The sequence below is a fragment of the Palaemon carinicauda genome, chromosome 37, assembly GCF_036898095.1.
Source record: "Palaemon carinicauda isolate YSFRI2023 chromosome 37, ASM3689809v2, whole genome shotgun sequence".
In the NCBI taxonomy this organism is placed as follows: Eukaryota; Metazoa; Arthropoda; class Malacostraca; order Decapoda; family Palaemonidae; genus Palaemon; species Palaemon carinicauda.
The window spans coordinates 56044835-56057867 of NC_090761.1; the positions used below are offsets into that span (position 1 = coordinate 56044835).

A 13033-nucleotide genomic window follows, 5' to 3' on the forward strand; every position below is an offset into this window, starting at 1 on the left:
ACAGATGTTGAACAGATGTAGGGATGGTACCATTTTTAACACAGTTGTCCGAATGTTCCATGTGAACACAAGTACTGTATGGTATATAAAGAAATATGAAATACCCATTCATAGTGATGTAAGTCCAAGTGTCCTTTGCAGTGCTAAGCATACTGCAGTGGTAGGGGACAAGGGAATTATCACAGCAGAGAATACGTTTTTTATGTGGATTGAGGATCAGCATTACAAATGCATAGTTGTAGACTAAAACCTTTTACAGGAGGGAAAGTCGCACCAACATCATCAAGAATGAAGGCAACAGGTTTGCGGGATAACCAGTAAAGTAAATATACAGTACGCAGAATTAATGGTTTTTTTTATGTTTTGTTGTTTTCAATGACAGGCCTTCAATATACTCTCCATGGTGCTTCCATAATATCAAGCCATCACTTGATTTTAAAAGCAAAACAAGTACTATAAGAATATAGTGATAGTATACTGTACTGTACTTAATTATGTACCAGGGTTTCTTCAAGTGTGTTGTGACTCACGACCCAATAATAGACCTCAAGATGGCAGTGAGTTGGCAATGAAAATTTGTCAAAGTAGAGTAAATATTTCATCAGCTTATCTTTGCTATAAAGTTTGCTAAGGGGTGGTGCTAAGCATGCAACCACAAAGTGACGTGGTATCTTAAGTTATGAGTAGTGTTATCGCATGGGGACAGCAATCGTTCGCAGGTATCTGTTACCCAACCTTTATGACGGGCAGGGTCCAACTGCATTTATCATATGTAATAAGTCATATATATCAACAATATACATCTCACTAGAAAGAAAATTTATTGCACATTTTCATGTGCAAATAAAATGTATAAATCCCTTGTCATATCTGAAAAAAATAACTATAAAAAACTGAGAAATTTCTGTTGTGTGTTAACTTCAATGAGTCCTTATAATTTTGTTCCTAGTTACACACATACTTGGAAAATGTAATGTCATTCAGCTTCTAAATAACAATATAAAATCATTTAGCTACAACTAGTTTTACAAAATATTCCTTAGAATATGAAAAGAAAATTATCTTGAAACTCATAAATGGTAAACAAGAAAAAAGGGTTTACCACAAATAAATATAACTTTGTATAGCTGCTGACTATGAAAAGAACAAACTAAAAACACTGCAAAAATCAGCTGGTACCTTGTAAAAAAAACATGGCTAAAGACGACTGTGAAAACCAATAAAACAAAGCTTCCTTGACTTACTTTTTACACTTTGTTAGCATAGGGGTTACACAGGAATGACTCAGCCCATACACCATAGCTAGGTTAAGTGTCTCCAGCTTAACATTATTTGAAATGTGGGAGCAAATTGTCTTGGAAACTGTGCAATGTTCTAAACTAAGTTTCTTGAGCTCAAAGCAGACACTCAGCAGTTCTTCCAAAGCTGAAAAGAAAATTATAGATGTAAGATTTAGGATTTTGCATTTGCTTTGGACTAAAGATACCGAATTCCTTCTGGGACTCGTATCAATTAATGCTATTACAAATACATAGTTAACTATGAGTTTTGTTAAATAAGGAGACAAAATTCAGTGTTTATAGTTAAAAATATTCAATGAACTCACTCATAAAAGCAAATTTATTATACTATCAAAGAAATAATATTAAAAGTTTAGTAAGGTAAAACCTTATCTGCAGTATACAATCACTTAAGAAATGTAATCATACCTTAAATTAAATGTAAGATACACAATAGCAAGGAATATCCTGTACTGTAATAAAACTAAAGTATATTGGAATCTGATCCTGGCAAAAACACACACACACACACACACACACACACACACACACACACACACACACTCACTCACTCCACAACTTCATCACCAATCCCTGCTAACTATTCAGCACTCATGTCATAATATACTCATAACATAAAGATATAACCAATTAAATAATTAAAAGGGTCTCTAGAATAACTAATTTCAAAAGTGATTTTATTTCCCAACCCCAGTTTTACAGTTTATTTGAATATTAATTCAAAGTCCCAGTTCAATTGTAACTAAACTTCTGCTTCCTTCCTTCTCCTATTGCAAGCCCTTCTTAATCAGACCTGTGCCACTAGAAATGCATCTGAAAGTAATCATGTGAGTTTCTCCACTAGTTTCGGTTACTGATGGAGAGAAAAGATCTTTCATAAATGTAATGAATTGCAGAGAAGTCATAAGGATAAATACTTTATATCTTGTAAATTCTCCCTAGTAAATTGTTCCTAAAGGCAGGAAAATATCTGTGGTAATGCTGGTTATTGAATTAAATTGAAGAATGAAACTCGCAAGCAGAAAATCGCAGCAACAAACTTATAGAAAGGCAAACCATAAAACCTTGAGAATGAAAATAAGTTGCAAACTTTCATTCCTGACCTTCAAAGTTGTCCTTAGTGCATAAGATAAAATACCAGTAAAAGGAAGTCTAACCAGGTTCTTTACTTCAGAGCCAGACCCTAAATCCATAACAAATAGAATAACTTGCCAAAAAACCTGATGTAGCTACAGAACCCAAAGTCGAGTAGTGAACACTTGAACCACACAACATAGTGTAGCTCTGAAGGTGCAGTACATGATAGATACGTTCCTGGTTACTGACTCCATTTTCAGGAGACAATTAATCTAACCCACACTTTCAATTCCCAGGTCTTCAAACCTTAACTTTCCCATTTTGCCAGGAGACAGCTGATTTTTCCCACTGACCTGAGGTCATACTCTAAAATGAGTAAATCTGTAGACTACCTGATTTTCCTTATGTAAACGGAGCTCTGCCTGACACTCATGAGTCACCTTTTCTGCCACAAGATGACTATTCCTTAAGGTGCCCTCACAATAGTCCCTATTTGCTTTTCCTGAATGAGGAATCAGGTGGTACTTGGTTTATCTTGACACATTTCAATTTCCATGCTGGAGTCCCCATACGTCCTGTACTCTTCGTAAATATTTAATAACGAGATGCTAGTAACATAGCCAGTGTGATAAGAAAATCCTGTTATGAATGAGGAAATGTAGAAAATAGACCAAGACCTCAATGATGATCTGTCATGAAAGAAAAGCTTAAGATATGTGCAGTGGGACTAAGACCTCCAGAAGAGTACAGGAAACCGTAGATAATGGTCATAGATGAATATCTAGACCAGCTGGGAATTAAAGAAGAAACTGTAGAAGACAGAAGAGACTGGAGAAACTCATTTCTTATATAGCCTGATTTGGGGAGAGGCTTGCGTGAAAACATACATGAAAATGACTTATGTACAATTTAAAAAACAAAGCTATGATGGAAACATGAAAACAACTTCAATCTTACCTTGAGTCTCAATTGCTGCCATACTGAGATCTAAGTACTGCAATCTACTTCGAACTGGAGGAAGGCTTGGCAGATAATGTAATTGAGGAGAAATATAGGACTGCTAATCTGAAATAAAAACACAGCATTAGTATTAAAGAAGCAAAATAGACAATGGAAAAAGCTCACCCCAATAGTTTCAGTAATTGCTTTCTCTCATTCCAATTCAACAATAACATTTTGTTCGCATAATTAAGACTTCACTTAAAAAACCTCTCAAATATTCCACCTTTTGCTCCCAGTGACTCTTTTAAATCTGTTCGAGAAATTAAATCTGTTCGAGAAATGGGACTTTCTCCTATCACTTATTCCAGTACAGTACTATACAATTAGGGCAGAGAACATTTGGGAATTCACACAAATGAAAGAAAGAAAATTTACAGTTACATTATAAGTAAGTTTCAAGTCAACACAGGAAATATACATGCCACTACAACTTAATATTCAATGAAGCTGCTACGGGTAACAACAGCAATAAAAAATAATCTGTAGGGAGGAACAATTTTGGAATTTTGCAAAGTTCAAGGATTAAAGTTGCTGAATACAGTTATTCAATAAGCCCAAATAAAAGGAAATGAGAAACTGAAATATAAATTGATCTTGATTGCATTGAAGTATTCATACTTACCATATAGTCTGCCTTATGAGAGAGAGAGAGAGAGAGAGAGAGAGAGAGAGAGAGAGAGAGAGAGAGAGAGAGAGAGAGAGAGAGAGAGAGAGAGAGAGAGAGAGAGAGAGAGAGAGAGAGAGAGAGAGAGAGAGAGATCAGGTACTAACCTCTGCCTTTGCCAGTCGAAGAATGCTTGCACCCCTCAAAATAACGCGGCCGACAACACCAGGCTTCAAGGACTTTCCACCAAGATCCAGTCTTCTCCAAAGACTCTCGTCAAATGAAAGTCTTTTCCATCTTCTACAAACTTGAGCACATCTAGCCAACATAAACTTGGGCAGCCAACGGAACACAGCCAGTATTACTTCATCGGTCATCCTATTGAATTTGTCTGGCGAAAAAAAAGAAAGAAAGAAAAAATTAAGCACATGAAAACATTAGTCATTAACTTACGCTACAAATCAAATAAGATATACTAAACATAAAATACAAGGAAACTTTAAATACATGTAAACCAGGACAAAGGATAGGGTACAGTAATGCCTTGGGGATCTTATGCCCCAAAACTCAAACAATTCGTTGATTGAACAAAATTTAAAAATATTTTTTTGTACCAGAGATTGAACAAACTTGAAAGAATTTGAGACACTTGGACAAGGAGAAAGATACGTTCAAGATAAAGACGACCAACCCAGTTAATGCATAGCTCTCGCCCAGTTCAGACCTGCAAAACATAGTTCCAATCATTTCTTATTTTTTTCATTTATTTTATCAATTATCAATGCACAATGGCTCATAAAGAAGGATGTGGTGGCAGTGATAACCCAAAAGGAAAGGTTTTGAGACTCCCCCGGTGGTGGATGCCACTGCTTCATTTAGGAAAGCGACAATGTTTGCACCTGTGGCTTGTCCGGGGGTCCCACACTCTATTGGTGCATTTCTTCTAGAGCATCCATCACTCTTACTCAGCCGTCCTCCTGAGGAGAGTGAGTGGGCAGAGTTAAAGAGGAGTGATCACCGTCGACTAAGGAATTACAGTTTCTTCGCTTCGAGGAAAACCCTAAAGGAGCAGAATACCTTAAGACCTTTGCAGCCTACCAATCTCCCCCTCTAGGAGAATGGTTACTCCCAACACTTGATAACACAAGTTCTACGAGCAGACACACAGCATACAGGAAGATTCCTGAATGAGGAAAGTCAAAGGCCAGTTGGTAACGGGAGAGAGACCGGAACGTCCTCATTCCCGCCAAAAGCAAAAGTGACTATAGAACACAGGTAAGTGTGAGCGGCGTATCCGGTACTAACCCCTCTAACTAGTGGTGGGTAGTCATAACTTGTTAAAATTCTTATGGATAGTCTTCCAGTTGTGCCGAAAGTATATTCCATAATAAGGAGAGAAAAGGTTTTTATTAGTGACGGAATGCTACAGCTTTGGCACTAAAATGGCCAATGATAAAAACCTGGGGAGAACCCCTGAACCTCAACTACTATCCTGTTCTCCACCAAACTTCGAAACCTCCTACATTAAGGCCTGAGACATGGGCAAGAGGAGAGCCAAAAGCAACATGTTACTGAGAACAAAAGGTCCAATTACAATCTTTCACTAAACTAGGAAAAATTATTACACAAAAAGACCACAATACTTTTACATACATACATATATCAAGGCACTTCCCCCAATTTTGGGGGTAGTAGACATCAAACAAATGAAACAAAAAAGGGGACATCTCCTCTCTATGTTCCTCCCAGCCTGACAAGGGACTCGACCGAGTTCGGCTGGTACTGCTAGGGTGCCACAGCCCACCCTCCCACATTACCTTACCCAAATGAAAATTAATGTAAAATTTCATGGTAAATAAACAAAACACTAATTGAAAAACACTCAAATAAATACACAAAATCACACAACAGTAGGACACTTACAGCAACACTCAATATGGCAATGAATTTCAGGCCTCTGAGGCAAAAAACAAAACAGAAATTACAAAAAAACAGGTGATACAAATGTTAAACCACACCAATAAAAAGAAAAATCCATCACAAAATTAAATGAATGATGACATATAAAGGCCCCAGGGTATAAATAATCTAGACACCAAATCCTGAGTACATAAATATGTGGATACTCCATGCAGTCAAAGATAAGAATGACTGGCAGTGGAGGCATTTTGAAAAAATGAACATATATACTGTAGTATTACTATTATTACAAGCTAAGCTACAACCTTAGTAGGAAAAGCAAGATGCTTTAAGTCCAAGGGCTCCAACGGGAAAAAATAGCTCAGTGAGGAAATGAAACAAGGAAATAAATAAATAACCACAATAAAATATTTTAAGAAAAGTAACATTAAATTAATCTTTCATATATAAACTATTAAAACTTCAAAAAATCAAAAGAGGAAGAGAAATAGTGTGCCAGAGTGTAGGCTCAAGCCAGAGAACTCTAATCTGAGACAGTGGAAGGCCAAGAGGCTATGGCCCTACCCAAGACTAGACAACAAAGGACATGTGTATAAGGTTGGTGCAACTGTGCTCCATTGATAAAGGAAAGGCAAAGTGTAATTAATAGGGTTGTAATGAATAAATATATATGACTAACAATAATCATCCTAAAAAATATTTTGCCAAAGTCATATAACAACTAGAGGGGCACTCAGTAGAGAGCATACTTTCGCCATACCAAGCAGTCTTAATTTGCTCCTAACTCCATTGTGTACTTGTACATCGATGTATTCTCTTCAAAATCTGATGGATTTCTCCTTGGGTCATGATGCACATGTCCACCAAGTTTTCTTGAAATTGGTTCAATAGTTTTGTGTAATGTTGTTCACAACACAAAAAATAAACTAACAAAATATTTGCCATTTACTTAACATTGTGATTATTTTCAAAGCACTGTTGCATGCTTGTACTTTGATGTATTCTATCCAAATGTTACAGATTCACCCTAAGGTTATACCAAACATGCCTACCAAGTTTTGTCAAAATAGGTACAGTAGTTTTTGTGTAAAGTTGCTCACATACATAAAAAAAACTAACAAAGATTAAACAGGCAGGGGTGAATACTGTACATACCCTACGCAAAATGTTATTTTCATTAGTAAAATAAATTTTTGAATATACTTACCCGATAATCATGTAGCTGTCAACTCTGTTGCCGACAGAAATCTACGGTCGGGATACGCCAGCGATCGCTATACAGGTGGGGGTGAACACCACAGCGCCATCTGTGGTCAGGTACTCTAGTACTTCTTGTCAACACCACCTCAATTTTTTCCTCGGTCCACTGGTTCTCTATGGGGAGGAAGGGTGGGTCAATTAAATCATGATTATCGGGTAAGTATATTCAAAAATTTATTTTACTAATGAAAATAACATTTTTCAATATTAATCTTACCCGATAATCATGTAGCTGATTCACACCCAGGGTGGTGGGTGGAGACCAGCATACATGTTAACACAGAAGCTAAGTATCCCGTATTTTATTTTATTAGTTATTCAAAAATAACATAAAATAAATAAGTACCTGGTAAGGAAGACGACTTGAACCATTACTCTGCCTTTATTAAGTACGTCTTTCTTACTGAGCGTAGCGGTCCTCTTAGGATGCTGAACGACTCTTAGGTGCTGAAGTATAAAGGGCTGCAACCCATACTAAAGGACCTCATCACAACCTTTAACCTCGGCGCTTCTCAAGAAAGAATTGACCACCCGCCAAATCAACAAGGATGTGGAAGGCTTCTTAGCCGACCGTACAACCCATAAAAAGTATTCAAGAGAAAGGTTAAAAAGGTTATGGGATTATGGGAATGTAGTGGCTGAGCCCCCGCCTACTACTGCATTCGTTGCTACGAATGGTCCCAGGGTGTAGCAGTTCTCGTAAAGAGACTGGACATCTTTGAGATAGAATGATGCGAACACTGACTTGCTTCTCCAATAGGTTGCATCCATAACACTCTGCAGAGAACGGTTCTGTTTGAAGGCCACTGAAGTAGCCACAGCTCTCACTTCATGTGTCCTTACCTTCAGCAAAGCAAGGTCTTCTTCCTTCAGATGAGAATGTGCTTCCCTAATCAGGAGCCTGAATAGGTAAGAAACTGAGTTCTTAGACCTTGGAAGAGAAGGCTTCTTGATAGCCCACCATAAGGCTTCTGATTGTCCTCGTAAAGGTTATGACCTTTTTAGATAGTACCTAAGAGCTCTAACTGGGCAAAGTACTCTCTCCAGTTCGTCCCCCACCAAGTTGGACAGGCTTGGGATCTCGAACGACTTAGGCCAAGGACGTGAAGGAAGCTCGTTTTAGCAAAAAACCGAGCTGCAAGGAACATGTAGCCGTTTCAGATGTGAAAACTATGTTCCTGCTGAAGGCGTGGATCTCACTTACTCTTTTAGCTGTTGTCAAGCACACGAGGAAAAGTTTTTTTTTTTTTTTTTTTTTTTTTTTGTGAGGTCCTTAAAAGAGGCTGATTGGAGAGGTTCAAATCTTGATGACATTAGGAACCTTAGGACCACGTCTAGATTCCAGCCTGGAGTGGACAACCGACGTTCCTTTGAGGTCTTAAAAGACCTAAGGAGGTCCTGTAGATCTTTGTTGGTGGAAAGATCCAAGCCTCTGTGGCGGAAAACCGCTGCCAACATACTTCTGTAACCCTTAATCGTAGGAGCTGAAAGGGATCTTACGTTCCTTAGATGTAACAGGAAGTCAGCAATCTGGGTTACAGTGGTACTGGATGAGGAAACTGCATTGGCCTTGTACCAGCTTCGGAAGACTTCCCCTTTAGACTGATAGACTCTGAGAGTGGATGTCCTCCTTGCTCTGGCAATCGCTCTGGCTGCCTCCTTCGAAAAGCCCCTAGCTCTTGAGAGTCTTTCGAAAGTCTGAAGGCAGTCAGACGAAGAGCGTGGAGGTTTGGATGTACCTTCTTTACGTGAGGTAGACGTAGAAGGTCCACTCCTAGAGGAAGAGTCCTGGGAATGTCGACCAGCCATTGCAGTACCTCTATGAACCATTCTCTCGCGGGCCAGAGCGGAGCCAACCAACGTCAGCCGTGTCCCTTTGCGAGAGGCGAACTTCTGAAGTACCCTGTTGACAATCTTGAACGGCGGGAATGCATACAGGTCGAGATGGGACCAATCCAGCAGAAAAGCATCCACGTGAACTGCTGCTGGGTCTGGAATCGGAGAACAATACAACGGGAGCCTCTAGGTTATCGAGATAGCGAACAGATCTATGGTTGGCTGACCCCACAGGGCCCAAAGTCTGCTGCAAACATTCTTGTGAAGGGTCCACTCTGTGGGGATGACCTGACCCTTCCGGCTAAGGCGATCTGCCATGACATTCATATCGCCCTGAATGAACCTCGTTACCAGCGTGAGCTTTCGATCTTTTAACCAGATGAGGAGGTCCCTTGCGATCTAGAACAACTTCCACGAATGAGTCCCTCCCTGCTTGGAGATGTAAGCCAAGGCTGTGGTGTTGTCAGAGTCCACCTCCACCACCTTGTTAAGCTGGAGGGACTTGAAGTTTATCAAGGTCAGATGAACCGCCAACAGCTCCTTGCAATAGATGTGAAGTGTCCTTAGCTCCTGATTCCATGTTCCCGAGCATTCCTGTCCGTCCAAAGTCGCACCCCAGCCCGTGTCTGATGCGTCAGAGAAGAGACGGCGGTCGGGTTTCTGAACAGCCAAAGGTAGACTTCCTTGAGAAGAAAGCTGTTCTTTCACCACGTGAGAGTAGACCTCCTCTCTTCGGAAACAGGAACTGAGATCGTCTCTAGCGTCATGTCCTTTATCCAGTGAGCCGCTAGATGATACTGAAGGGGGGGAGGTGGGGTCTCCCTAACTCGATGAACAGTGCCAGCGATGAAAGTGTCCCTGTTAGACTCATCCACTACCTGACTGAGCATCGGTTCCTTCTCAGCATGCTCTGGATGCAATCTAGGGCTTAGTATATCTTTGGGGCCGACGGAAAAGCCCGAAAAGCTCGACTCTGAAGATCCATACCCAGGTAGACAATGGTCTGGGATGGGACGAGCTGGGACTCCTCAAAATTGACCAGGAGGCCCAGTTCCTTGGTCAGATCCATAGTCCATCTGAGAATCTCCAGACAGCGACGACTTGTGGGAGCTCTTAAAAGCTAGTCGTCTGACGGAGCCGGACACAAGATCATGGTACTGCTGCACAGTCTGTGAACTGTCAACCATGGGGAAGCGAGGAAGTACAGTGACAACCCGAAGCTGTCTAGACTGTCTGGGTCGTACAGACAACTCCTTATCGGGTTGCTGAGGTTGCCGCACTGCGTCACAACAAGACACTTCTGCTGGTTGTTGAACGTCTTCCCAGTGACACACTGACTCCGTAAACAAAAAATCCTCTAACAAGGACTAAGCTTGGACTGCATGTCTTGCAACACAGCTCAAGGTCTATGGGAGCAGGTGTGGTAACAGACGGGGTTAGCGACTGAAGTGGAACCATTACCCTCCCTGGAAGCATGCTATGCTTAAATAAAAGTCCATAGGAGGCTAAGCAGCTAAAGGCTCCTCTCCAAATGACAGAGTCCTCAAGGGAAAATCAGAAGGAGGGAGAATAGCACTTTCTCATCTACAGGAACCATATCCGAGAAAAGCTAAGTTCTTTCAGTGAGGGTTTCACTGGTGCAAAAGCAGCAGACTAGAAGGCAACGTATGAAACTGCTTGACAGTCTAGTGAGTTGGCAACAACCAAAGATGTGTGACTGAGAAGCATGCGGTAAGGTATGCAGAGCATGCTGTATGTAGAGCATGCTGTAAGGTAAGCAGAGCATGTTGCATGGCGTGCGGCTTATGCTGCATGGGATGAGGCTCATGCTGCATGGGATGAGGCTCATGCTGCATGGTATGAGACTCATGCTGCATGGGATGAGGCTCAAGCTGCAAGGGATGAGGCTTATGCCGCATGCGTTGAGGAGGATGCCGCATAATATGAGGCTCCTGCCTCATGGGTTGAGGCGGCTGCCTCATGGGTAGAGGAGGATTTTTTAAAAAAATTTGAACCTGACACTAATCTAGCTGTCCGAGGATTTACCTGGTGAGACATCAGTCTCTTAACCAGCGAGTTTTACCAGATTTCCCCGGGCCACCACGTGACACAATTGGTAGTAATTCATTCAAATTACCCCTAATGAGTCAATATGGATAAATATCAACACAACATCGTGTTCAAATAGAAATAAATTTCTACCTCATACTTGGGATCGAACGCTAGCCCCTTCTAATGAAAGGCCAGGTCGAAACCAACCATGCCACGAGAGCCCATTCAATAGTTGAGATTCTTGCCTCAAGAGTGGAGGTGGCTGCCGCAAGAGTTGAGGTTGCTGCCTCAAGGATGGTGGAGGTTGCCGCAACGCGAGAGGTTGCTGCATAGCGCTGGTATCTGGCAACTCCCAATGCGGCAGCTCACGCGTGGAGGTAGGTTGAGGAACCTCAACTTCATACGTCTGGCAGGGTGGACTGCGCAGAGGTGGAGTTGAGGTTGCTGCCTCGAGGATGGTGGAGGTTGTCGCACCGCAAGAGGTAGCTGCCTCGAGGATGGAGGAGGTAGTCGCAACGCATTAGGCTCCTACCTCAAGGGTAGAGGAGGTTGCTGCAAAGCATAAGGCTCCTGCCTCAAGTGTTGAGGAGGTTGCCGCGTGGCAAGAGGCTCCTGCCTCAAGGAAAGTGGAGGTTGCTGCACAGAGCTGGTATCTGGCAACTCCCAATGCGGCAGCTCACGCATGGAGGTAGCTTGAGGAACCTCAACATCATACGTCTGGCAGGCTGGACTGGGTAGAGGTGGAGGAGCGCTCGCAGGAGGAGGTGTGTTAACCTTCTCTGCCTGAAACTCCTGCATCAACACCGCAAGCTGAGACTGCATTGTCAGCAGCATAGACCACTAGAGTTTAAGAAAGACAACAACAAACGGAGCTACTGTCCGTTGAAACTGAGGGTCTAAAACAGCTGGTGCGGCAACAGACGGAGTTACTGTCTGTTGCGATACCACCTTGCCTCTCTGGGAGGTGTGCAGTTGTCGTACTGCAGCAAGTCCGAACTGACCCAGTGCTAATGGCACCACCTAGGAGTTGGACTTGCGCGGAAGGGACCGACTTGCACTTAAAAGCTGCAAGATTTGGTCCATGGTTTCTGCGAGAAACCTCTTCCGCAGACGAGGAATAAATGGGCTCTCTCGTCTTTGTGTGGGTGGGGTGATCACGTCGGCTACGTGAGTTGGTTACACCCGAAACCACGGAGGGAAACGTCTGTTCGTCGATCAAGGCCTGCTGAACCCATAAGTCCTTCGACATTACTTCTCCCCTGGGCTTGGGAGCTTGTACGAGGTCCCAGACTAGGCGAACAACTGGCACGAACAGACGAACCCTCGAACGCAACACTGTAAAACTTTGCGCTTATCACTTTATCACTTTTGATTTTCTGTTTGCACTTATTTCACTGAACTCGAAACTTTAAGTGGTTTGTACCTGAAACACGCAATTCTATCCTTCATTAAAAGTTAGTAATTGCGAAAACAGTATTACAATGTAACAGAAAAACATAATGAAAGATAAATAATTCAGTGGCTGGAAAAGAGATTAAACACTAGATCAAATAAACTATGTTTAAAATCTCTCACCGCATAAAGTCTGAGAACAAGAATAAAACTCTAGAAACGTTTACCTTCTTCCCCTAAAGAGACTAGGGAGAAGAACAAAAACGATAACAACGTTACTCGCTTGAACGAAACGTTTATCCTCCTCTCTCTCCCTCCGTCTCTATCTCTCTCTCTCTCTCTCTCTCTCTCTCTTGACTTAGCATCTGAGAGAAGAGCCCAATTATATATATCGTTAAAACATATTATTGTTAAAGGAAAAAAACTGAAAGGTTTCCCAAATAAAAAGTTCCTTTATTAGAATAGAACCATTTAAGCTAAGAAAGAATGAACAAAACGCTAGAATCGGTTTACTCTTACTGCAACGTGACACCGTGATAGACTCTCTCTCTATCGTAACGATAGAGCGCAAGTTGAACGTTCTGAACGT

The 13033-nt window shown here is 41.5% G+C and overlaps 1 protein-coding gene across 1 annotated transcript in view; it reads right to left on the reverse strand.

The window, feature by feature from the left end:
- LOC137629700 (S-phase kinase-associated protein 2-like) overlaps positions 1–13033 on the reverse strand; it is a 59308-nt gene that overhangs the window by 22543 nt on the left and 23732 nt on the right. Inside the window, 3 exon segments of the mRNA XM_068361258.1 lie at positions 1245–1425; positions 3336–3443; positions 4148–4375. Coding sequence (XP_068217359.1) covers positions 1245–1425; positions 3336–3443; positions 4148–4375 — 517 coding nt within the window.